The 27,400-nt window shown below is 41.6% G+C and overlaps 1 protein-coding gene and 1 long non-coding RNA gene across 2 annotated transcripts in view; one reads left to right on the top strand and one right to left on the bottom strand.

Annotated features, from left to right (window-relative positions):
- LOC111546114 overlaps window positions 1–24,577 on the bottom strand; it is a 54,788-nt gene extending 30,211 nt beyond the window's left edge. The window contains exons 1-2 of the long non-coding RNA XR_002732647.2: window positions 24,423–24,577; window positions 20,284–20,402 (exon numbers count right to left, since the gene is read on the bottom strand). This is a non-coding gene — a long non-coding RNA (uncharacterized LOC111546114). The remainder of the gene's footprint in view (window positions 1–20,283; window positions 20,403–24,422) is intronic.
- The window catches only part of STAM2 (signal transducing adaptor molecule 2), a 56,532-nt gene continuing 53,232 nt past the window's right edge, over window positions 24,101–27,400 (top strand). The window contains exon 1 of the mRNA XM_023217439.2: window positions 24,101–24,498. Coding sequence (XP_023073207.1) covers window positions 24,459–24,498 — 40 coding nt within the window. The 5' untranslated portion in view covers window positions 24,101–24,458. The remainder of the gene's footprint in view (window positions 24,499–27,400) is intronic.

Below are 27,400 nucleotides of genomic sequence, written 5' to 3'. Positions count from 1 at the left end.
TGGTGAGAGAAGGCTATGCCCTTTAGGTCTCAAATCTTCTTCTTGTGTTGTTTGAAATAGGTATCTCACGTCATGTTTAAGTATATTTTACAATAATGTGTTATATATAAAGTTTTGGTGCCGAAAAAAAAATAGCACTCGAATATAAAATTTTCTTTTAAATTCTCACCTAGGCAAGGTACTTCTATAGAAGGGTGCACCCTTACAGATGGAGCAATGGGGAGTGCACACTTGGACAAGGGAGGGGAAGGGGTTCTTATCCCCTGCTGCTATGTCGTTCCCCTATTGGCTAGGGTTAGACCACACGGGTAAACTAATTCCGACTGGCTAATTTAAAGAGAATGACGGGGTGAGTGCTTTGGTGGGAGTCAGGGCAGAGCAGGAGCAGGTGATCAGAACGAGTTAGGGTAGAGGAGGTGATCAAAAAAGGCTGCTTTACGAGGAAGTTAAGTTTAAAAGTATAAGGCAAAGAATTGAACATACTGACGTATTAATTGTTTGAAATTTAGAACTCATATCTTACAACTGTTTCTCAAAATGTGGCCCAATGATTTTAATGCATTAAATCTCCTGTGGTGTTGCTAAAAATGCACATTCCTAACCTTACCTCAGCCCTGCAATATCAAGACCCCAAATAGGAGGGGTAGAAGGGATGAGACCTTTCTACTTGAGTTTTGTCACGTTCTTCTAGGCAAGTCTCACCCACATGAAGGAAAATAATTATATTAGGTTCTCAGAAAGATTTCTTCAGTATCAAGATCATACGAGAAAGAAATGAACTGTCAAGCCATGAAAAAGACACAGCCAATCTCAGAAGGCTACATATTGCATGATTCCAATTATATGACATTCTGGAAAAAGCTAAACTGTGGAGGCAGCAAAAAGATCAGAGGTTGTCAGGGGTTGGTGGAGGAGGGGATGAACAGGTGGAATACATAAGATTTTTACAGCCATGAAAACATTTTATATGATACTACACAGAGTATACTACATGGTGGATCCATGTCATTATACATTTGTCCAAACCCACAGAGTGTGCAACACCAAGAGTGCATCCTAATATCAATTATGGACTTTGTATGATAATGATGTGTTAATGTAAGTTCATCAATTGTAAAAAATGTATCACTCTGGTGGGAGATTTCGATAGTTGGGAGTTTGTGTGTGTGATGGCAGGAGGTATATTGGAAATCTCTGACCTGTTCAATTTTGCCATGAACCTAAAACTAGTCTAAAAAATGTCTTTTTAAAAAATCATGGTAAAATGATTTGGTAAGTTCTGAAGATTTTTTTCTTTTTATTTAATACGTTTACTATATGCCTCCAAAGTTCAGAATATTATGCTAGGTGCTAAGGAAATAAAAAGATGACTAATATGGAGGTTTCTGTTCTCCAAGTGATTCTACTCTGCTAAGGGAAGAGTAGAGTGCCCAGAATGACTTGATTAAGAAAAAAAATAAAAGTACTCAAGGTTCTAACTGCAGTTACGACTTGGAATGAATTTAAAACCCCCACCTCATATCTAATGAGTTTCAAAAGAGATCCAGATTCCAAAAATGTTGATGAGTGACCACATTATAGATCCACCTCAGAGATAGCTATAAAAACTGAGACCAAAAAAAGGAATTCTGAAAGACATTTTAAAACAAAATTTTCAGTGTCTTAGTTGGGTTCCTGGAAGCAGAGCTTAGACAAGAATTCATGTGCAATTGATTTACTGAGAGAGTGCTTTCCTGAGACACTGTAAGGGAGCGAGGGAGGGGGAAGAAGCGAGTCAAAGGTGTGGTTTCAGGAGATGTCTAGGCTCAGCTTCAGCCTGCATGGGTATAGGGAGCGCTGGAGCATGGAGCAAGTGGAGCACTTCACACAGGTTTTCCTGCCTGGAGGCAAGAGGGCTGGGCAAGTATACACTCGCACGGTGACTCATTGGCCATGGGCCACCACCAGCCGCCTTCCAGGCTTTCTAATCATATCCTGTCAGCCAAGGGCAATGCCCTTCACCCCTTCAAAGGGTGCAGCTGTGCAGCTGTGAGCCAGGAGTGGCCAGTATTCACAGCGGCTGGGGTTGGGTGCACTGCCCAGTAAGGGGATCAGGGAGGACACCGAAGGCATCTGTCACATAAAGAAATGAACTGTCCCATAAAGTTCAATGAAAAGGTTCTTCATTGCCTTTCCAGTTTTAACTGTTCTTATTCCTTTTTATCAGCTGTTTTCATAATTTTAGTCTCAGGAATTATCTTTGTTTCTAAGAATTAGTGAGGCCCCCAAAGAGCTTTCTTTTATGTTGATTACATCTGTTGATATTTACCATAATTGAAACTAAAACTGAGAAACACTGACAAGATTGATTCATTTAAAAATCAGCGGTGTCTGAAATGACTCATCCTCTATGCTGGACATTCTTCTGTCCAGGCTCTGCAGTCAGGCTGTGTGACTTCAAATCTTAGTTTCATCCCTTACTTGCTATCTTCCATTAGCATCTTTGTGCTTTAGTATCTTCTCTTTAAAATGTGCTTTGTAAAAGTATTATTAGATTGTTGAGAAAACAGTAAGATAATCCGCACCAAGTGCCTGACACATAGTAAACACTTCACAACTTTTAGCAAATACTAGCTAATATTTTCATTCCCTTACTATCCCCTTCATTAAGACCTCAATTACCTTTTGTCTACAGAGTTCCATCCGTTTCCTACCTGGCTTCTCCAGTTTCTTACCATGTCTCCCTCCATCAAAACATAGTAAACAGATTCATACACATACTTTTTTAAATGATTCCACACACATATACATATATACTAGAGTTTTTGTTCTAAAAAGTTTTTTCATCATATTATCTCTCTGCTCAAAGTCATTATTGCTATGATTTAAAACAAAAATCCCTTTTTTAGCTTGCAATTCAAGTGGTTTCACAGCTTGGCTCTTCCTAGTCTTTCCAGTTGTGACTGTTGCTATTCCTTTGTATCAACTGTTCTCATAATTTTGCTCTTAGAACTTCTCTTTGTTTGTAAGAATTACTGAGGCCCCCAAAGGGCTTTCCTTTATGTTGATTATATCTACTGATACTTACCATATTTGAAATTAAAACTGAGAAACATTGAAAAGATTGATTGATTTAAAAATAAGCATATTACATATTATGAACACCATAGGTTTTATGTAAAAATAAATGTTTTCTAAATTAAACAAATTTCATGAAAAGAGCATCACTTTCACATTTGCAAATCTCTTTAATATCTGGCTTAATGAAATACAGCTGCAATCTCATATCTGCTTCTGCATTCAATATGTTGCAAATATGTTGTTTTGATTCAAGTATATGAAGAAAATCTGGCCTCTCACAGATAAGTAGTTGGAAGAGGGAGAGAAGTAGTTTAAATCTTTTTGGTTAGCTATAGATATTTTTCTACGATACAACACTAATATTCAAAAAATGGTAGTTTCTCAAAGGTTAGTTGCAACAAGGAAGCTGTAACCGTATCAATGGTCTTTCCATGCTCTGTTACATTAAAATCCACTTGGCTATTTTGCATTCTTTGAGGATACTTGCGTATGATTTTGATCTTACAGACTCCCTGATGCGTCTCAGGCATCCCAGGGTTCCTCAGACTGCATTTCAAGAACCACTGCTCTATACGAACTCTCTGTACTTCTCGTTCTAAAATGTACCTGGGATTTTGTTTTTATTCAGGTATGTTGAGGTCAACAGGTCAGGCTGGAGACAATTGTGGCTGAAAAGATAATTTGTTATTCACAGCTCTCAAGAGAAGGGGGCACTCCATTCCATGCAGAGCCACATGGGGAAGCCACCAGGGTCAGTTAGGTGGCAGAAGACGCAAGGAGGAGGCACGGACAAAAGCCTTTATTGTGGTTTTCATGGGAAGGAATGTGCAAGGCAGGATAAGGAGTTGGGCAGGTTTAGGATTAGATAGCTTGAATAATTTTGGCGGGCTCTGGACTATAGAGGTGGTCTCTAGTTGTCCAGTACCTGGCCCTAGGGAGGCTAAGGTCAGGAGGACAGTGCAGGAGTCTGATGAAAGGAGCTGGGGGTGTGGTTGGTTTGTATATCAAAGGCATTCTCAAAGCCAAATTGATTGCTATCTCCAGGAATTCGCTATCCCTGAGAGGGGCAGTCCCTCCTTGAATCCACAAAACCCCAATATGTCAAAGCCTCACAAAATATAGAAAATGAAAGACATGATTAATACACCCCTCAGGTTGGTTTAATTACTTTCTCATAATATACCAGATACATTTCTTTTTTTTTTTTTTCACTTTTTAAAAAATTATACTTTAAGTTCTGGGATACATGTGCAGAATGTGCAGGTTTGATACATAGGTACACACGTCCCATGGTGGTTTGCTGCACCCATCAATCCATCATCTACATTAGGTATTTCTCCTAATGTTATCCCTTCGCTAGACCCCCACCCCACAACATACCCCAGTGTGTGATATTCCCCTCCCTGTGTCCATGTGTTCTCATTGTTCAATTCCCACTTATGAGTGAGAACATGTAGTGTTTGGTTTTCTGTTCCTGTGTTAGTTTGCTGAGAATGATGGTTTCCAGCTTCATCCATGTCCCTGCAAAGGACACGAACTCATCCTTTTTCGTGGCTGCATAGTATTTCATGGTGTGTGTACCACATTTTATTTATCCAGTCTATCATTGATGGGCATCTGGATTGGTTCCAAGTCTTTGCTATTGTGAACAGTGCCGCAATAAACATACATGTGCATGTGTCTTTATAGAATGATTTATAATCCTTTGGGTATATACCCAGTAATGGGATTGCTGGGTCAAATGGTATTTCTGGCTCTAGATCCTTGAGGAATTGCCACACTGTCTTCCACGATGGTTGAACTAATTTACACTCCTACCAACAGTGTAAAAGCGTTCCTATTTCTCCACATCCTCTCCAGCATCTGTTGTTTCCTGACTTTTTAATCATGGACATTCTAACTGGCATGAGATGGTATCTCATTGTGGTTTTGATTTGCATTTCTCTAATGACCGGTGATGATGAGCTTTTTTTTTCCATATGTTTGTTGGCTACATAAATGTCTTCTCCTGAGAAGTATCTGTTCATATCCTTTGCCCACTTTTTGATGGGGTTGTTTTTTTCTTGCAAATTTGTTTAAGTTCTTTGTAGATTCTGGATATTAGCCCTTTGTCAGATGAATAGATTGCAAAAATTTTCTCCTATTCAGTACATTGCCTGTTCACTCTGATGACAGTTTCTTTTGTTGTGCAAAAGCTCCTTAGTTTAATTAGATCCCATTTGTCAATTTTGGCTTTTGTTGCTACTGCTTTTGGTGTTTCAATCATGAAATCTTTGCCCATGTCTATGTCCTGAATGGTATTGTCTAGGTTTTCTTCTAGGGTTTTTATGTTTTCAGGTCTTATGTTTAAGTCCTTAATCCATCTTGAGTTAAGTTTTGTATAAGGTGTAAGGAAGGGGTCCAGTTTCAGTTTTCTGCATATGGCTAGCCAGTTTTCCAACACCATTTATTAAATAGGGAATTCTTTCCCCATTGCTTGTTTTTGTAAGGTTTGTCTAAGATCAGATGATTGTAGATGTGTGGCATTGTTTCTGAGGCCTCTGTTCTGTTCCATTGGTTTATATATCTGTTTTGGTACCAGTACCATGCTGTTTTGGTTACTGTAGCCTTGTAGCATAGTTTGAGGTCAGGTAGTGTGATGCCTCCAGCTTTGGTCTTTTTGCTTAGGATTGTCTTGGCTATATGGGTTATTTTTTGGTTCCATATGAAATTTAAAGTAGTTTTTTCTAATTCTGTGAAGAAAGTCAGTGGTAGCTTGATGAGGATAGCATTGAATCTATGAATTACTTTGGGCAGTATGGCCATTTTTACAATATTGATTCTTCTTAGCCAGGAGTACGGAATATTTTTCCATTTACTTGCATCCTCTCTTATTTCCTTGAGCAGTGGTTTGTAGTGCTCCTTGAAAAGGTCCTTCACATCCCTTGTAAATTATATTCCTAGGCATTTTATTCTCTTTGTAGCATTTGTGAATCAGAGTTCACTCACGATTTGGCACTCTCTGTTTGTCAATTATTGCTGTATAGGAATGCTTGTGATTTCTGCACATTGATTTTGTATCCTGAGACTGCTGAAGTGGCTTATCAGCTTAAGGAGTTTTTGGGCTGAGACAATGGGGTTTTCTAAATATACAATCATGTCATCTGCAAACAGAGATAATTTAACTTCCTCTCTTCTTATTAGAATACCCTTTATTTCTTTCTCTCACCTGATTGCCCTGGCCAGAACTTACAATACTATGTTGAATAGGAGTGGTGAGAAAGGGCATCCTTGTCTTGTGCTGGTTTTCAAAGGGAACGCTTCCAGCTTTTGCTCATTCAGTATGATATTGGCTGTGGGTTTATCATAAATAGCTCTTATTATTTTAAGATACGTTCCATCAATACCTAGTTTATTGAGAGTTTTTAGCATGAAGGAGTGTTGAATTTTGTCTAAGGCTTTTTCTGCATCTATTGAGATAATCATTTGGTTTTTGCCATTGGTTCTGTTTATGTGATGGATTGCACTTATCGATTTGCATATGTTGAACCAGCCTTGCACCCCAGAGATGAAGTTGACTTGGTTGTGGTGGATAAGCTTTTTGATCTGCTGCTGGATTCAGTTTACCAGTGTTTTATTGAGGATTTTCACGTCGATGTTCATCAGGGATATTGGCCTGAAATTTTCTTTTTTTGTTGTGTCTCTGCCAGGTTTTGGTATCAAGATGATGCTGGCCTTATAAAATGAGTTAGGGAGGAGTCACTCTTTTTCTGTTGCTTGGAACAGCTTCAGAAGGAATAGTAACAGCACCTCTTTGTACTTCTGGTAGAATTCAGCTATGAATCCGTCTGGTCCTGGGCTTTTTTTGGCTGGTAGGCTGTTAAATACTGCCTCAATTTCAGAACTTGTTATTGATCTATTCAGGGATTCAACTTCTTCCTGGTCTAGTCTTGGGAGGGTATATGTGTCCAGGAATTTATCCATTTCTTCTAGATTTTCTAGTTTATTTGGATAGAGGTGTTTATAGTATTCTCTGATGGTTGCTTCTATTTCTGTGGGAAAAGTGGTGATATCCCCTTTATCATTTTTTTATTGTGTCTATTTGATTCTTCTCTCTTTTCTTCTTTATTAGTCTGGCTAGTGGTCTATCTATTTTGTTAATCTTTAAAAAAAAAACAGCTCTTGGATTCATTGATTTTTTTGAAGGTTTTTTTGGTCTCTATCTCCTTCAGTTCTGCTCTGATCTTAGTTATTTCTTGTCTTCTGCTAGCTTTTGAATTTGTTTGCTCTTGCTTCTCTAGTTCTTTTAATTGTGATGTTAGGGTGTCAATTTTAGATCTTTTCCGCTTTCTCCTGTGGGCATTTAGTGCTATAAATTTCCCTCTAAACACTGCTTTAGCTGTGTCCTCGAGATTCTGGTTTGTTGTGTCTTTGTTCTCATTGGTTTCAAATAACTGATTTCTGCCTTCATTTCGTTATGTACCCAGTAGTCATTCAGGAGCAGGTTGTTCAGTTTCCATGTAGTTGTGTGGTTTTGAGTGAGTTTCTTAATCCTGAGTTCTGATTTGATTATGCTGTGGTCTGAGAGACTGTTACAATTTTAGTTCTTCTGCATTTGCTGAGTAGTGTTTTACTTCCAATCATATGGTCAATTTTAGAGTAAGTGTGATGTGGTGCTGAGAAGAATGTATATTCTGTTGATTTGGGGTGGAGAGTTCTGTAGATGTCTATTAGGTCTGCTTGGTCCAGAGCTGACTTCAAGTTCTGAATATCTTTGTTAATTTTCTGTCTCATTGGTCTGTCTAATATTGACAGTGTGGTGTTAAAGTCTCCCATTATTATTGTGTGGGAGTCTAAGTCTCTTTGTAGGTCTCTAATAACTCACTTTATGAATCTGGGTGCTCCTGTACTGGGTGCATATGTATTTAGGATAGTTAGCTCTTCTTGTGTTGATCCCTTTATCATTATATAATGCCCTTCTTTGTCTTTTTTGATCTTTGTTGGTTTAAGGTCTGTTTTATCAGAGACTAGGATTGCAACCCCTGCTTTTTTTTTTTGCTTTCCATTTGCTTGGTAAATTTTCCTCCATCCTTTATTTTGAGCCTATGTATGTCTCTGCACGTGAGACAGCTCTCCTGAATACAGCACACCAGTTGGTCTTGACTCTATCTAGTTTGCCAGTCCGCGTGTTTTAATTGGGGCATTAAGCCCGTTTACATTTAAGGTTAATATTGTTATGTGTGAATTTGATCCTGTCATTATGATGCTAGCTGGTTATTCTGCCCATTAGTTGATGCAGTTTCTTCATCCACCAAAGTGTTGATGGTCTTTACAATTTGGTATGTTTTTGTAGTGGCTGGTACCAGTTTTTCCTTTCCATATTTAGTGCTTCCTTCAGGAGCTCTTGTAAGGCTGGCCTGGTGGTGACAAAATCTCTCAGCATTTGCTTGTCTATAAAGGATTTTATTTCTCCTTCACTTATGAAGCTTAGTCTGGCTGGATATGAAATTCTGGGTTGAAAATTCTTTTCTTTAAGAATGTTGAGGCTGGGTGTGGTGGCTCACTCCCGTAATCCCAGCACTTTGGGAGGCTGAGGCGGGTGGATCACAAGGTCAGGAGCTCAAGACCAGCCTGGCCAATATGGTGAAACCCCATCTGTACTAAAAATAGAAAAATTAGCCAGGCAGGGTGTTGCGTGCCTATAGTCCCAGCTACTTGGGAGGCTGAGGCAGAAGAATTGCTTGAACCCAGGAGGTGGAGGTTCAGTGAGCCGAGATTACGCCACTGCACTACAGCCTGGGTGACAGGGTGAGGCTCTGTCTCAAAAAACAAAAAACAAAAAACAAACGCTGAATATTGGCCCCCACTCTCTTCTGGCTTGAGGGTTTCTGCAAAGAGATCCACTGTTAGTTTGACGGGCTTCCCTTTGTGGGTAACCTGACCTTTCTCTCTGGCTGCCCTTAACATTTCTTCCTCCATTTCAACCTTGGTGAACCTGATGATCATGTGTCTTGGGGTTGCTCTTCTCGAGGAGTATCTTTGTGGTGTTCTCTGTATTTCCTGAATTTGAATGCTGGCCTGTCTTGCTAGGTTGGGGAAGTTCCCCTGGATAATATCCTGAAGAGTGTTTTCCAACTTGGTTCCTTCCATTCTCCCTGTCACATAGGTTAGGTCTTTTCACATAGTCCCATATTTCTTGGAGGCTTTGTTCATTCCTTTTCATTCTTTTTTTTCTAATCTTGTCTTCATGCTTTATTTCACTAAGTTGATCTTATACCAGATATATTTTGAACCCCTTCCTTTTATTAACTTTGTTAATCCCCATATTTGTTTTACTTCTTTGAACTCTTCTCATTCATCAAAGACTGAGCTCAAAGCTCCTCTCTACTTTGAAGCTTTCCCTGACTAATAATTTGGTATTTAATCATACAAGGTTTTGCAACACCACTTGAATTACTGTTCTGTGTTATTTCCCTTTCCATTGGTATAAACACTGTCTCTCCAACTATAGTGTCCATTTCTTGAGATCAGCAACCTCATTCTATACTGTTTGATGCTATTATCTTTCAGAGTGTCTGTCTTTACTCTCTATGTGTATAAACCTGCAGCATCCCTCCAGAAAAAGCCTCTAGTTTCTTGCCCTGTCTTGTCTCATACCAGTTTGCCAGCCTGCTCTTTATCTCCTTGCTCTTGACTTATTGACCAGTCTTCTTTCTGTAGTCTTTACTCTGTACTAGACAGATGCCTACTTTGCTTCTTTGGTGCTGCCCTTGCCTCTACTTCTCAGCAAGAGTCTACACTTGTTCCTCAGATCATATTTGCTACTGGCTCCTGTACATCTCCTGAGATCTTTCCTCAACTTTCCTTTGAGTTGTAGGAAGGGTAAAACAGACACAAGGCTCTGATTATTGTAGACCTTGAATACATGTCTGTAAAATTATAGCTTCAAAGTCCTTTGAGTCATACTGCTTTCAGTGATTTGAAATCATTTATACTTGATTGTGTTGCTTAAAAAATCAGGCCAGGCACACACCTGTAATCCCAAGATTTTGGGAGGCCAAGGCAGGAGGATCACTCAAGCCTAAGAGTTCCAAGACCAGCCTGAGCAACATAGTGAGAACCTATCTCCACAAAAAAAAAAAAAAAAAAAAAACAGAAAGTTTAAAATTAATTGACCAGCCATGGTAGCACATGCCAGTAGTCCCAGATACACAGGAAACTGAGGTGGGAGGACTGCTTGAGCCCAGGAGGTTGAGGCTGCAGTGACCCATGATCACGTGACTGCACTCCGGTCCTGGTGACAGAGCAAGAGCCTGTCTAAAAAAAAAAAAAAAAAAAATTAAATGCTCTAAAGAGCCTCTTTTGTGTTCCCCCCTCTTTGCATGTCTTAAGAACATTAAGATAATTTGTGAAAAACATCTAAGCACTTTGTTTTCATTGTCTTGCATGTCATGCAAATCTTTGCATAAAAAAACCTAAAAAGCCATCTCAAGGTTGTTTGATTTGGCTAAATGAGTGGTATTGGAAAGGCCATTATGAAACAGATATTAATACCTCATGTCATCATAACTAATAAGTATCAACTACAGATTATGTCGTAGTACTTTAAAACTATCCTTTTCTTAGCTCTGGCCCAATATCACAGCCTGATTTGTACTATAGTTAGATTAGATGTAGTCAAAAGGCTTTTTTAAAAAGGCATTTGGGAACTAGCTAAAGCAGAGATGTATTTTTCATTTGTCTTGTTTGTTTGCTTTATTCTGTTTTGTTTTTGAGACAGAGTCTTGCTCTGACAGCCAGGTTGGAGTGCAGTGGCATGATCTCGGCTCACTACAACCTCCTGGGTTCAAGCAATTCTTATGCCTCAGCCACCCCAGTAGATGGGACTACAGGCGCATATCACCCTACCTGGCTAATTTTTACATTTTTAGTAGAGACAGGTTTTCACCATGTTGGCCAGGCTGGTCTTAAACTCCTGGCCTCAAATGATCCTCCCATCTCAGCCTCCCAAAGTGCTGGGATTACAGGCGTAAGCCATTGTGCAGGGCCCATTTTTCTTTTTTTAAGCCTCCAGATATCTTTATGACTACAAAAATCATGAACATTTTATTTTCTAACTGAAACCAGAACAGGGAATATACGTGTTGAGTATTTGCGTGGTAAAGTCATTCATTTGTTACACTTAGAGTTTCATTTTGCCATTTCTCTAACCAGGGATAGGCCTGGATTCTCCTAAGGTGCTAATGAATTTACAAAGCAATGGCTGTTCTCACTTTGAGTAAATGGAATAAGGAAGATGGAATATGGAATCTTATGACTGAAGGTTAGTCCTAATATAGCAATTTTGTTGTGTATTAAGATTCGCATACAGGATATTTAGATGAATACGGCAATGCACTTAATTCCATGTAACATCTGCTTTCAGCATCTAAGGTTTGGCTCTACCACAGACCATGGGGATGCTTTGTTGAAAAACACTGCCCTCTATTTTTTCCTAACAACTCATTATGTATATATCATCTATACATTGATCTTAATATTCTTTGAAATTAGCTGGATGCAGTGGCTCACACCTGTAATCCCAACACTTTGGGAGGTCAAGGCAGGAGGACTGCTTGAGCCCAGGAGTTTCAGACCAGCCTGGACAACATAGTGAGATGTTGTCTCCACCAAAAAATTTAAAAACTGCCTATTTAGTATACAAGCCATTTTAAAAGATGCTTTAGGCCGGGCGCGGTGGCTCACACACCTGTAATCCCAGCACATTGGGAGTCTGAGGTGGGCAGATCATGAGGTCAGGAGTTCAAGACCAGCCTGGCTGATATGGTAAAACCCTGTCTTTACTAAAAATACAAAAATTAGCCGGACGTGGTGGCACATGCCTGCAATTCCAGTTACTCCAAAGGCTGAGGCAGGAGAATCACTTGAACTTGGGAGGTGGAGGTTGCAGTGAGCTGAGATTGTACCGCTGCACTCCAGCCTGAGCGACAGAGCAAGACTCCATCTCAAAAAAAAAAAAGAGGTAAATGTTAGAATAACTATATTTTACTACTCTATAGCATATATTGCCTTAAAGTGATGTTTTAAATTTCCACTTATGTTGTACAATTTGGATTATACCTGTCTTTAGTGCACCACCAAGATAACTGCTTTTCTCTGCACATGTGCAGATATCAATTAAGTTCTTGTCATAGCAGACATAATAAACATTTGCTGAATGACCAGCACACATGAAATTAAGTAGAAATAAATACCCACCTTTACATTAAACTATAAAGGAGACAATTTATTATATTATCATAATAAAGATTAAGTGAGTATTAATTTTTAAGATAGCACATCCTGGTTCATTGACATTCACTGGCAAAATGAATTATTCAACATATGAATTTTTATTAAACACTGAATGTAGAATATATAACAATTTTGCATATATAATATATAATAATTGGCTTATTATAATGGCATATTACTGACATGACCTTATAAGGCAATGTTTTTATTTTTGGCCAAATTAGGATCCTGAAATTTGTTTCAATGTTTGCCTCTGTTTTGGCCGTTCAGTTGATTCTGGGAGTGAAGCACTGTTGCCACCTACTGTGCAGAGTGTGGTAATGATGATGACAAAGGAAAATGAACAAAGAGTAATAACAGAGTTTCGAATAAATTATGAAGTAAAAATTCAGCTGATCCATCCATACAAGTTATAGTACTCTTGAACTGAATTGCCAGTAAAAATAGTTACTGAATAGAATGAACCAGGTCCACTAGGAGTCCTGTGAAGCCAGGCCTTTGGAGCTGTGGGAATTCTTTTTTTTTTTTTTTTTTGGTAGGGATCTTACTATGTAGCCCAGGCTAGGCTCAAACTCTTGGATTCAAGTGATCCTCCCCTGTAGCTGAGACTACAAGAAAGCACCACAATGCCTGGCTAAGGATCTATGGGTTTTTAACATAGCCTTCCTTGAAGTTTTTTGGTTTGGGATTTTTTTTTTTTTTTTTTTTTTTGAGACAGGGTCTTGCTGTGTCATCCACGTTGGCGTGCAGTTGCGTGATCACAGTTCACTGCAGACTTGACCTCCTGCAGGCGATCCTCCCACCTCAGCCTCCAGAATAGCTAGGACTACAGGTATAGGCTACCATGCCTAGCAGAAGGTTTTTGGGTTTTTTAAAACAACACATGTATGCATACAATTTCCTGAATTTGTACATTTTTTCCCTTCAAATTTCACCTAACCAATCAATTCTATTACCATTTCTGCTTATGTTTTACTTTCTCATATTACCTTTTTCATAAGCTGATTTCCAAAATGACTTTTTTCTAGATGGTACCCAACATCAAATTCGTTGGGCTAACTACCCTCAACTAGGCATTAAAATATAATTTCCAATGGGTACAAAGCAAAATACCATTACTCTACACTCGGCCTCCACACCGAATTCCCCTTATTCCTATGTATTCTCTTCCATTAACTACTTTTATAAATCATTTTCTCCTCACCTGAATATGAGTCATTGAGGGCAGTGATTATGTTATTTTCATGCCTCCCCTCTCATCAACCCTTGCCCCTACTGCTAGTATTTTGGACATGGTAGGTAACCAATATTTAGTAAATAAAGTGTGAAAAGTGTAATGCCTCTGAAAAAAATGATCTTATTCATCATGCAGGAGTGAGAGAGATAAAGTAACACAATGTAGGAAATAAAAAGGTAATAAATGTTATTAGATAACTGATCAGGTGCTCTTTGTTCCTTTCAGCCAACTTCTAGAGAATGGTAGCGGGAATTGGAAGGCAAGAGGAATGGATTAGAGAAGTAAAGGACAGGTAATCAATCAAACATGGGGTTATTCAGTGTGTTTTAGTCAGGTCTGGCTGCTATAACAAAGTACCATAGACTGGGTGTCTTATAAATAACAGCAACTTATTTCTCACAGTTCTGGAGGCTGGAAGTCACAGATTGCTGTGTCAGCCTGGTCAGGATCTAGAGAGGACTCTCTTTTGACTGCAAACTGCTGACTTCTCATTGTGTCCTAACATGAAGTAAAGAGAGCAAGAGAGGTTTCTGACCTCTTCTTATAAGGGCATTAATTCTATTCATGAGGATTCCACTCTCATTACCTAATTACCTCCCCCAAATCCCACTTTCAAATACTACCTTACTGGGAATTGGATTTCAACATGTGAATGTTGGGGAGATACAAATCAGTGTTTACAGTATTCTAAGTAATGGGCTAATTGCTTTTGAAAGGGAGGACACAGAATGAAAAGCCACAAAGATCCTGATACTGTGCTCTTGGGAAGTTCCAACAATCACACAAGATAGGTTAGAAGAATATTAAGTGCTAACCAGTGCAATGTTGGCCCATGTTCAATAAAACTTTCAGCAGCAGGGCGCAGTGGCTCATGCCTGTAATTGTAGCACTTTGGGAGGCCGAGGCGGGCGGATCACAAGGTCAGGAGATCGAGACCATCCTGGCTAACATGGTGAAACCCCGTCTCTACTAAAAATACAAAAAATTAGCCAGGCACGGTGGCGGGTGCCTGTAAGGCCCAGCTACTCAGAGGCTGAGGCAGGAGAATGGCGGGAACCCGGCAGGTGGAGCTTGCAGTGAGCCAAGATCGCCACTGCACTCCAGCCTGGGCGACAGAGCGAGACTCCTCCATTTAAAAAAAAAAAAAAAAAGTTTCAGAAACGTGAAAAACATGTAGATTGGGATCAACCGAGGAATACTTCTGGAGAAGAGGGGCTGTTGAATGGATTCTTAAATTTCCAGATGTGAAAAATGAAAAGAGATAAAAGATGGAGACAGGTGAAAGAAGAAAGCATGCATTTTTGGAAAGTGAAATATCATAAAGCATAATAACAGAGATGGAAAACACTCCTATTTCTCCTTCAACTGATTTTCAAGTACGGTATAGAGCACTCTATTACACTAGCTACTAGGCAGCCACATGTGGGTATTTGCATTTAAAATGAAATAAAATTAAAAATTCAGTTCCTCAGTTGCACTAGTTACATTTCAAGTGATCAACAGTCACATGTGCCTATTGGTATTTGTATTGAGCAACGTCAATATAAAACATACCCGGCTGGGCGCGGTGGTTCATGCCCGTAATCCCAGCACTTTGAGGGGCTGAGGCGGGTGGATAACAAGGCCAAGAGAGCAAGACAATCCTGGCCAACCTGGTGAAACCCCGTCTCTACTAAAAATACAAAAAATTAGCTGGGCGTGGTGGCGGGCGCCTGTAGTGCCAGCTGCTCAGAAGGCCGAGGCAGGACAATTGCTTGAATCCGGGAGGCAGAGGTTTCAGTGAGCCAAGATCATGCCACTGCACTCCAGCCTGGCAACAGAGCGAGATTCCTTCTCAAAACAAAAACAAAAACAAAAACAAAAAACACATCCATCACCGCAAAAAAACTTCTATTGTACTATAGTGAGTGCTACTGAGTCTTTACTATATAAAAAGCTCTCATAACCCCATTTAATCTTCACAGCAATCTTATAAAGTATATAGTAGCCAGGTGTGGTGGCTCATGCCTGTAATCCCAGCACTTTGGGAGGTCAAGGTGGGCAGACTGCTTGAGCCCAGGAATGCAACACCAGATGGACAACATAGTGAGACCCCATCTCTACAAAAAATACAAAAATTAGCCAGGCATGGTGGCGTGTGCCTATAGTCCCAGCTACTTGGGGGTCTGAGGTGGGGGACCATTTAAGCCCCGGAGGTCAAAGCTGCAGTGAGCTGAGATCACACCACTGCACTCCAGCCTGGGTGATGGAGTAAGACTGTCTCAAAATGTAAATAAATAAAGTATTTTTAAATTTAATATATTTTATGTATATTAAATGTTTTATTTATCTTTTGAGACTCTGTCTCAAAATACAAAATAAATAAATAAATAATAAAGTATATAGTTAAAGGGCCAGATGTGGTGGCTCACGCCTGTAATCCTACTACTTTAGAAGGCTGAGGCAGGCAGACCACCCGAGGTCAGGAGTTCAAGACCAGCCTGGCCAACATGGTGAAACCCTATCTCTACTAAAACTACAAAAAGTTAGCTGGGCATGGTGGCAGGTGCCTGTAATCCCAGCTACTCAGGAGGCTGAGGCAGGAGAATTGCTTGAACCCGGGAGGCGGAGGTTCCAGTGAGCTGAGATCGTGCCATTGCACTCCAGCCTAGGCGACAAGAGCGAAACTCTATCTCAAAAAAAAAGAAAAGAAAGAAAACTGAAGTCCCGAACACTTAAGTATTTGTTCAAACTTACATAGTCAGTAGCAGAGCTGTGATTTGAAATTTTATGTGACTCCAAAAACTGATGGTTTAAGCTATAGAAAATAAGCCTGTTAGATAGGGAAAACAAGTCATTTACCAGAGACAGTGACACCCCAGCTTGACCTTTTTATGGCAGGCAAAATCCACTAGATTCTCAAGGAAGAGAATAAAATCATAAAAGCGGTATTTCAGGATATTAAGTAGACTGTTGAGTGCAGGGGTAGGCTGGCCCACATGATTTCTTTTGACGACTAGAAAAAAAAGCCTCCCTCTCTAGGAAGGATGCAGCCTTATGGGTATTTAACTTGGTTAATAGAGTATAAAGTAGACTCCAGCCTCTTCTCACCCCCAACTTTGGGCACTCTGTTTCAAAAGGAAGCAATTGGAAGGCATGGAGGAAATGGAAGCCTATGCTACAATGGAGGCAATGCCAAAAGAAAGAGAAAAACCAGCAAAAACAAAATTTGAAAAAGGAAATCTAAAAAATTAAAAATTTAATTAAAAATTTAAAAAATGGGAAAATCAGAGCAAAGTCAGAGTTTATTCCAAGGTTTCCAGTATGCTGTTCTAAAACACTGTGGCACTTATAATAGAAAAGAGATAGAAAGGGCTGGGTGTGGTAGTGCATGCCTGCAGTTCTAGCACTTTGGGGAGGTGAAGTGGGGCAGATCACTTGAGCCTAAGAGCTCAAGACCAGCCTGGCCAACATGGTGAAACCCTGTCTTTACTAAAAATACAAAAATTAGCTGGGCGTGGTGGCACAAGCCTGTAGTCCCAGCTACTTGGGAGGCTGAGGCAGGAGGATCACTTAAGCCAGGGAGGCAGAAGTTGCAGTGAGCCAAGATCGCACCACTGCACTCCAGCCTGAGCAACAGAGCAAGACTCCATCTCCACACACACACACACACACACACACACACACACACACACACACTAGCTGGGGATGGTGATGCATGCCTGTAGTGCCAGCTACTCAGGAGGCTGAGGTAGAAGGATCTCTTAAACTCAGGAGGTTGAGGTTGCAGTGAGCTGAGATTGTGCCACACTGCACTCCAGCCTGGGTGACAGAGTGACATCCCGTGTTAAAAAAAACAACAGAGAGAGAGAGATAGAAAAAAGGGAGCTGATTCCTGGGTTCTAATCAGGCACGGAAGCTTAGAAGTCACCACTCCTATCCACACAACGAAAACAACTGAACAAAGTAAAAATCAACAACTCTTCTTGGATCCACCAGAGTGTAAGGTACAATAAATCTTTCTGAGTTTCTTTTCAAAGGGTTTAGCCTGTTAACTTCCTTATCCTTTGTTCTCAAACTCAACTTTCTTGTTCTTCCTTGCCCCTAGTTACCATAAACAGTCTACCCACTTCCCATCAGCTCTAATCAATAACTCACATCTGTTCCCTTGTTACCTGTACCAATTGTTCCCCCGAAACTGCACATCCCACACGCTCCACCTCTGTACCTCCCCTCCCCCTCCCCTTCTATATTTAGGAAAATATGTACAAGTAGCCAATCGGGTCAGCTCAGATTGTGCAGTCCCACCCCAGCCCATGGAGGAGTGACACAGAGATAGGGACTGCGTTAAGGACAAAAACCCCCTGGTCTCCTTTGTTCTCTGTGCTCTTGTGATCTTTTTTTGGTTTTTTTTTTGTTTTGTTTGAGGCGGAGTCTCGCTCTGTCGCCTGGACTGGAGTGCAGTGGCCGGATCTCAGCTCACTGCAAGCTCTGCCTCCCAGGTTTGCACCATTCTCCTGCCTCAGCCTCCCAAGTAGCTGGGACTACAGGCACCCGCCACGTCGCCCGGCTAGTTTTTTTTGTATTTTTAGTAGAGACGGGGTTTCACTGTGTTAGCCAGGATGGTCTCGATCTCCTGACCTCGTGATCCGCCCGTCTCGGCCTCCCAAAGTGCTGGGATTACAGGCTTGAGCCACCGCGCCCGGCTCTTGTGATCTTGATTGACCCAAGTGGCACCCTTCTGCAGAAGTAAATTGCCTTGTCGAGAGAATTAAACTTTTGCCTGAGTGCTGGTTTTACTTCACGGCACCAAGCATTTATTCCTGGGCATTTTATACCCAATAGAGAGTTAAGGTCACAGGGCAAATTACTGCCCTCAAAATTGGAGAGGCAGACAGATAGATGCAGAGGATCACAACTTATTGGAGCAGAAACGTCCTTGGGGACCAGTGGTTGGGGTGGAAAACCTGAACTGCCATTGACAAATTGCTGGAGGCTCAGGGTAGACAAGTCTGAGAGTTAAAAACTCCAGCGTGGCCTAGTTATTGAAGGGTCCCTACACTTTTGTGAGTTTTACCTCCAGGAATTCAATCTGGTTCACAGTAAGAGAAATCACTGTGTGTTTCTGGAAGGGGGAGAGGAAAAGGAATTATTTTGAATTATCCCACAGAATTATGTTCTTAAAGAGCATCCTCAAGAGAAACTATTTGACCCGAGCCTAACCAATTAGGGTTTTACCAGAGCCTAACGTAGCTGGTGGAAAGGAAATTCTCAACTCCAGCTTCCCCTAAGCCTTCTTGTCTCACCGAAACTGGAGACTGCAGATGGGGAGGTAGGTAGGGGGAGAGGGGCAGAAAGCACCTATGTTTTTGTTGTTGTGGTGGCGGTTGTTTTGTTTTAGATAGGGTTTCACTGCGTCACTCAGGCTGGAGTGTTTAGGTGGTGCGATCACGGCTCACTAGGGAGCCCTCATCTCCTGGGCTCAAGTGATCAACACACCTCAGCTTCCCAAGTAGCTGGGACTGCAGGTATGTACCACCATACCCAGCTTTTTTCTTTCTTTTTTTAAAATTTCTTGTAGAGACAGGGTCTTGCTATGTTGCCCAGGCTGGTCTTCAAATTTTGAGCTCAAGTTATCCTCCCATCTCAGCCTCCCAAAGTGCTGAGATAACAGGCATGAGCCACCACGCATGGCCAGAAAGCACTTGTGAAGTTCATAGCAGAGGCACAGGCTCATTAAAGAATTGAGACCTACTCTCAGATCTTATTTAAGTCTCAGGAACCCAAAGACAACAGAGGAGACAAAAACAGGGAAATCAGCCTTTGACACTTAATGCTATAGCAAGCAGTAAACACAGCCTAATCCCTAGCCAGATAACCATAAAACCTCATATTAAGGCCTGTTTATTTCAGTTTCTTTTACCCAGTAAATGTTGTCCAGCTTTCACCAAAAAGACAACACTTAATGAAAGACAAAAAACACGGTTTGAAAATACAGAGCAAACATCAGAATCAGAATCAGGTATAGCAAGAATATTATTATAATATGGATAATAGAATTATCATACAAAGAATTTATATTAACTGTGATTGATATGTTAAGGGCTGTAATGGAAAAAAGTAGACATTATGCAAGAACAGATGGGTAGTGTAAGTAGAATGATAGAAACTCTAAGAAAGAATCAAAAGGAAATGCTAGAGATAAAAAACACTAACGGAAAGGAAGAATGTCTTTGATGGGCTCCATCAATAAACTTCAGAGACAAAGAAGCTGAGCTTGAAGGAATATAAATAGAAACTTCTAAAATTGGGGGAAAAAAACTTCTAAAACTGAAATGCAAAGAGAAAAAAAGAAAAAATCAGATATCCAAAAATGGCAGGAGAATTACAAAAGATGTAATATATACATAACAGAAATACCAAAGGGAGAAGAAAAGAAGAAAATCTGAAACAACAATGACTGAGAATTTCCCCAAATTAACGATGGATACAAAACCACAGATCCAGGAGCTCAGAGTACGCTAAGCAGTATAAACACCAAAAAATCTGCACCTAACCATAATCATGAGACAGAAAATCTTGAAAGAAGCAAAAAGGAGAAAAAAAAAAAACATATTTTGCCTACAGAGGAATAAGGATAAGAATTACATTAGACTTCTCTTCAGAAATTGTGCAAGCAAGAGGAGAGAAAAGTGAAATCTTTGAGGTATTGAAAGAAAAACCACACCACTCACCTAGAATTCTGTATCCAGTGAAATTATCCTTCAACAGTGAGGGAGAAAGACTTTCTCAGGCAAACAAAATTTGAGGGAATTTCACCAGTACACTTGCCTTGCAAGGAATGTTAAAAATCCTTGAGAGAGAAAGAAAATGATGCAGGTCAGAAACTTGGATCGACATTTTAAAGACGAAGAGCATTAGAGAAGGAATCAATAAAGGTAAACAGCCTGGGCAACATAGTGAGACCTGTCTCTACACACACACACAAAAAAAAGAGCTAGGGTCAGTGGTGTATACCTGTAGCCCCAACTACTTTGGAGGCTGAGGCGGGAGCTTGAGCTCAGGAGTTTGAGGCTGCAATGAGGTATAACTGTGCCACTGCACTCCAGCCCAAGTGACAGAGAGAGACTTTGTCTCCAAAAAAAAAAAAAAAAAAAGATAAAGACAGATGAATAAGGTGAATAAAATATTTTCTTTTTCTTCTTCTTCTTTTTTTTTTTTTTTTTTTTTTTGCTTCTTTTTGAGACAGGGTCTCCCTCTGTCATCTAGGCTGGGGTGCAGTGACATGATCACAGATCACTGCGCCTTGACCACCCTAGCTCAAGCAATCCTTCTGCCTCATCCTCCAAAGTAGCTGGTGCATGCCACCAAGCCTCCAGGTTTTTTGTTTGTTTGTTTGTAAAGTGGTTTTCAAATTCTTTGCACACCAGAATTTGTGGGCTGCCACTAAAATATTTTTTAATTGCCCCATTACTTCATCTGCCCCATTACTTCCTAAGATGAAGCAACAGTGAACAATTTTTGTATCCTCTTGTTTCTAACACAGGGTCTGGCTCCTGGTGACTATTAAAAATGTTAATTACAAAAGACTAAAAAAAAAAAAACTTTGTTAATTAGAGGAACTCACTGAGGAACTGAGTATATACATACAAAAAAAAAATACCTATAGATCCTTGAGTATACTTGCTTTTAAAGAGGAGGAATTAAAAGAGTCTTTTTAAAACATGAATGTGGCCAGGAGCGGTGGCTCATGCCTGTAATCCCAGCACTCTGGGAGGCCGAGGCGGGTAGATCACTTTGAGGTCAGGAGTTTGAGACCAGCCTGGACAACATGGTGAAACCCCATCCCTACTAAAAATAGAAAAATTAGACAGACATGGTGGCCCGCGCCTGTAGTCCCAGCTACATGGGAAGCTGAGGCAGGAGAATCACTTGAACGTGGGAGGCAGAGGCTGCATTGAGCCGAGATCGCACCACTGCACTCCAGGCTGAGCGACAGAGCAAGAACATGTCTTGAAAAAATAGTAACAAATAAAAATAAAAATGAATGCTTTCCAAAGGCAAATCCTCAGCTTTCTGCTCTTTTTAAAAAATTATTTCATTTTATTTTTTGACAGGGTCTCACTCTTTCACCCAGGCTGCAGTGCAGTGGCACAATCATAGCTCACTGTATCTTTGAAATCCTGGGCTCAGGTGATCGTCCCACCTCAGCCTCCCAAGTAGCCGGGCGTGCACAACCACACCTGGTTAATTTTTGTATTTTTTGTACAGATGGGGTTTTGCCACGTTGTGCAGACTGGTCTGGAACTCCTGGGCTCAAGCAATTCATCCAACTCAGCCTCCCAAAGTGCTGGGATTACAGGTATGAACCACCTTGCCTGGCTTGCTTTTTTTTTTTTTTTTTTCCAATTGCGATTGGGGTCTTGCTATGTTGTCCAGGCTGGTGTCCAACTCCTGGGCTCAAAGCGATCCTCCTGCCTCAGTCTCCCAAGTAGTTGGGATTACAGGCATGTGCCACCACACCTGACAGTCTCCTGCTCTTAATACAAGCCTCTCCACAATATTTCCTCTTACAGTTTCAAGTATATAGCCTCTTAAACTGTTCTGACTAGGTATGCTTGTTTATATGTGGCATGCACACTGATGTCAGACTATATTCTGAAAACTCTTTTTAAAATTATACCATTCTGCGGCCGGGCGTGGTGGCTCACGCCTGTAATCCCAGCACTTTGGGAGGCCGAGGCAGACAGATCACGAGGTCAGGAGATCGAGACCATCCTGACTAACGTGGTGAAACCCCATTTCTACTAAAAATACAAAAACAAAACTAGCCAGGCGTGGTGGCGGTCGCCTGTAGTCCCAGCTACTCAGGAGGCTGAGGTGGGAGAATGGCGTGAACCCAGGAGGCGAAGCTTGCAGTGAGCTGAAATCTCACCACTGCGCTCCAGCCTTGGTGACAGAGCGAGACTCCGTCTCAAAAAAAAAAAAAAAATTATACTATTCTGCTACTCAATATCCTTAAATAATTATTGAGTGCCTTAAAATAAAAATTTCCCAGCTTGCCCTTTACAATTCTTCTCAGTCTGTTTCTTCTTATCCCTAGTTAGCCTTGTTTTCCATTCCACCACTAAGTCTTAGACAAAAATTATTTATCTGTCCAAAAAATCTCCAACTTTTTTTTTTTTTGAGACAGTCTTGCTGTGTTGCCCAGGCTCGAGCGCAGTCGCCTGATCTTGGCTCACTGTAACCTCTGCCTCCTGGGCTCAAGCGATTCTCGTGCCTCAGCCTCCCAAGAAGTTGGCATTACAGGCCTGTGCCATCATGCCTGGCTAATTTTTGTATTTTTAATAGAGATGGGTTTTCGCCATGTTAGCCACGCTGGTCTTGCACTCCTGGCCTCAAGCAATCTGCCCGCCTTGACTTCCCAAAGTGCTGGGATTACAGGCGTGAGCCACCATGCCCACCCTCCCAATTTATCTTGAACATCCTAGGTTCAACATTCTATGAATAACAGCCCCTTCACCTACACGATTCCTTCTCATTTGTGCCCCTAACTTTATAAAATGCAACCACCTTTCTGAATGTGTATGAGCTCTCTCTTTATAGTATCAGGTCTTTATACTGGAGATTGTAAAATGGTTTTGATTAATCCCGTTATTTAAAATGTTGGAGTAATTCTCAACATTTAAAAATCGTTAAAAAATTGCAAACTCTAGTAGGACCCACATTTCAACAAATGGCTGAAATTTGCCAATAGTTGACATCTTTAGATATACACTGTTCGGTTAGAAAGTTACAGCTTCATTCGAAAAGTATTGAGCACCTATTACTTGGGACACTGTTTTAGACGCTGGGGATATAGTAGTGACTAAAACTCATCGGGGAGTTTATAATCTAATGAGGAGGAGAGAGACAGGCAACATAATCATTACAACAGTTTTCTAAGAGGAGCAGAGACTATGTGGGTAGGAAGGGTGCTTGGGCTTTTGCATTCATTTAAATACCTGCCTGGATCCTATGGGAATTTGAGTTTATGACTCGTACTACTATCCGAATCGCCATACACCATCATGTACGTTATGCACTGCCCCTATAAAATTCTCTTAAGGCAGGGAGTATGCCTGCTTCGCCTTTCGATTCCCGGGGTTCAGCAGTGTTTTTATGGGGGGACACAATGGAAAACGAAAAGTTAGGCGTAGTTATTTCGACACCGCTGTCCCCGGTGGTTATTCCGACGGGGTTTGGATTGGGCGCCAGGGAGGGTGCAACACAGTAAGTGTTCTAGAGCAGTCAGGTCTTTCGCAGAATCTCAAAGCCACCTCCGCGCCGGCGGCTCCGTTTCTAGGGAAACAGGACTGCAACGCGTACGCATCGTGGCTCCTTGTTCTCTAGCTACGAGTCCTGCCGCTCTGGAACGAACTAAATTCGTGACAAGAACCTGGCCCTCAGAGCCGGCGTCCAACGCGAAAAACCACAGGTAACCGCGCCCCCTGCCGCGCCGCCGCCAGCACTGCAGCTTCCGGGGTCGTCCAGTTCCAGGCGGGACTACTTCCGGCTCCGAAGGTCCCCGGCTCCGTGGCTCGCCGGGGTCCTAGCGCTGGAAAGGTGGCCGTAGCGGCCGCCTGACCCCGACAAAAGTCTGGGACTGGGGCAGCGACAAAGGCCTTGGGAGGACGCCCGTGGTCGGAGGGATCTTGCCCCGGAAGAAAAGTTGGGACAGGAGCGGGGGGTCGAAGGGTGGACTCCGAGCCGGCCTGTCAGGCAGGAGCCGGGCAGGTGCGGTGGCGGAAGTGCGGGGACGGAGGCCGAAGCGGAGCGGTCTAGGGAGCCGTGGCCGCGGGTCACCCGGCGGGGAGCAGTTGCGGAGTCTCACCTAGACAGCAGCGAGTAGGGCTCGGGCGCCGGCGAGATGCCTTTGTTCACCGCCAACCCCTTCGAGCAAGACGTGGGTGAGTGTTGTGCCCGGCCCGGGAATGCTGTTTGTCCAGCTAGAAAGTGGGCGGTAGCGACTTCGGACTAGGAAGCCAAGCGTAGGAGGGGAGGGGCGGTGCCGTCTGCTACTTCGACGTTGGGATTTTTCTGGGGGCAACCTCGGCGCGTCGCTAGCGATTTGGGGAGTGCTTCCTGCCGCGTGAGTTTGGGGACGCTCAAAGGGCCGTTCTCCCTGCCAAGCGTAGGATTTGGGAAGAGCCTAGGGCTCGCTGCAGACTGGACTGATTAAGTAATTGTGTAGTTGGTGATTAAAAACTTCCTGCTCGTTCGACAGCTAGTTATCTCTCTCTCTCTGCCCCATTGTTTTTTGAAGATGATGCAGCAGTGGAGATCCTGCTGTCTGGAGAAGCCCAGCACCACACACTTCACACCTTGACAGCCGCATTGGATAGGAAGAACTTACTTCCCATTATTTATATTACTCTTGCATTCAGTCCCTATGATAGGGTAGTTTTAAGATTTATTGCAGTTGTAAAGGTGTTGCTCTTCATCCCCGGATTGCAAAGATTGTACAGGTGCTAGGAGATAGTCTGTTTTAGAGTATGAAAAGGAAATCTTGAGTCTCAAAACACTCCAGAACAACAAGTATTTTACTTGTTGCGGTCATAAAGCGCTGATCTGAGTGACTATAGAATGGGAAAAACATGGACAAGATATGTACGAAATTATTTTGGAAATTTGAGTAACACTAAAACAGACAGACATACATGTATGTATTTTTGAGAGTCTGAGTCTCACTATGTTGCCCAGGTGCGACTAGAATTCCTCTCGCCTCAGCCTCCACGTCCGTTTTCCCTTCCCGAGTAGCTGGGACTACAGGTTTGTTTTTTGTTTCTTTTTGTAGCCTTAGTTAACAGAACTAAGGTAAATTTTTAGAACTTGGAAGTGGGGTTGGGGCAGGGGGACTCACAAGAATACAGCACATCTTGGGCAGTAATTCACCTGTTTCGTAGTTAACATTTGGTTATTAGGAAACTGTAGAAACTGCCCTATTCTGGTACGTTGTGTAATCTCTAAGCCATTTTAAAAAATGTGTTTGAGTCAAATAATATATGGAAATAGTTCAAATATGTGTGTTCCTTATTTCATTCAACTTTTTTCTTGGTGGATGAATACAGGTGACTGGCATAAATCTGGGAAACGTCACTCTGAGGCTCACTGTTTCCTTTTGGAACACTTCATTGCAATATTTATTCTTTTCTTTGAATCATACTACCTTTGTGCAACCTGTACTTTTAAAAAATTGCTTTTAAAAGAACACTTCGGTTCTGTTCTAATGAAATAAAACAGAAGGTGCAAAATAGAATTAGACAAATGATTTTAAAACTTAAAAACCATGAACTCTTTAAGATAAATCTTTCTGTTTCAACCATTATGGAAAACAGTATGGCAATTCCTCAAGGATCTAGAACTAGATGTACCATATGACCCAGCCATCCCACTACTGGGTATATACCCAAAGGATTATAAATTATGCTACTACAAAGACACATGCACACGTATGTTTATTGCGGCACTATTCACAATAGCAAAGACTTGGAATCAACCCAAATGTCCATCAGTGACAGACTGGATTAAGAAAATGTGGCACATATATACCATGGAATACTATGCAGCCATAAAAAAGGATGAGTTTGCGTCCTTTGTAGGTACATGGATGCAGCTGGAAACCATCATTCTTAGCAAACTATCACAAGAAGAGAAAACCAAACACCGCATGTTCTCACTCATAGGTGGGAACTGAACAATGAGCTCACTTGGACTCGGGAAGGGGAACATCACACACTGGGGCCTATCATGGGGAGGGGGGAGGGGGGAGGGATTGCACTGGGGAGTTATACCTGATATAAATGATGAATTGATGGGTGCTGACGAGTTGATGGGTGCAGCACACCAACATGGCACAAGTATACATATGTAACAAAGCTGCACGTTATGCACATGTACCCTAGAAGTTAAAGTATAATAAAAATAAAAAAAAAAATAAATAAAAAAAGATAAATCTTTCTTGGAAGTTGATTGTTTTCTGATGGAAAAATTCTCTCGTGGAAGTAGGCAGAGTTACTCTGCCTGTTCTGTTCTAAACCTTTCCCTGCCTGGCTCCCGAGGCTCCAGCATGGTTTAGTGGATCACAGTTTAGTCCCACAGTTGTAAAGGAGGCACTGCTGTTGAGATTAAAAAACAAAAACAGTTCACGCCTCTAATTCCAGCACTTTGTGAGGCTGAGGCAGGCGGATCACGAGGTCAAGAGTTCGAGACCAGCCTGACCAACATGGTGAAATCCAGTCTCTACTAAAAATACAAAAAATATTAGCCGGGCGTGGTGGCACGCGCCTGTAATCCCAGCTACTCAGGAGGCTGAGGCAGGAGAATTGCTCGAACCCTGGAGGCAGAGGTTGCAGTGAGCTGAGATCACGCCACTGCACTCCAGCCTGGGTGACAGAGCAAGACTCCATCTCAAAAAAAAAAAAAAAAAAAAAAAAAAAACTGTGTCTAGATTATTTTATGGCCAATGCCATAAGCCAGAGCTTCAAGTAGTTACATATTAGCTTAAGCATGACTGAATTCAGGACCCCAAAGGCATTTTAAGGGTGAAAGAATGCATTTGAGGCCCTCGTGCAACTTCTAGACAAGAGAATGGCATTAGAAAAAGTAAAATGAAATACTAAGGAGCTCAAGTTGGACTTGCACATATATCATAGAAGGAAAATTACATGTTGCGTTTTTCATATCTTAAAACGTTTCATTTCAAATCGTTAATACAAAGCAAGGGCCAGACGCGGTGGCTCATACCTGTAATCCCAGCACTTTGGGAGGCCGAGGTGGGTGGATCACCTGAGGTCGGGAGTTCGAGACCAG

This window comes from Piliocolobus tephrosceles, chromosome 11, assembly GCF_002776525.5.
Source record: "Piliocolobus tephrosceles isolate RC106 chromosome 11, ASM277652v3, whole genome shotgun sequence".
Taxonomy (NCBI): domain Eukaryota; kingdom Metazoa; phylum Chordata; class Mammalia; order Primates; family Cercopithecidae; genus Piliocolobus; species Piliocolobus tephrosceles.
Note: the sequence above shows the minus strand (reverse complement) of the source record. Positions and strands in the feature narration are given on the sequence as shown.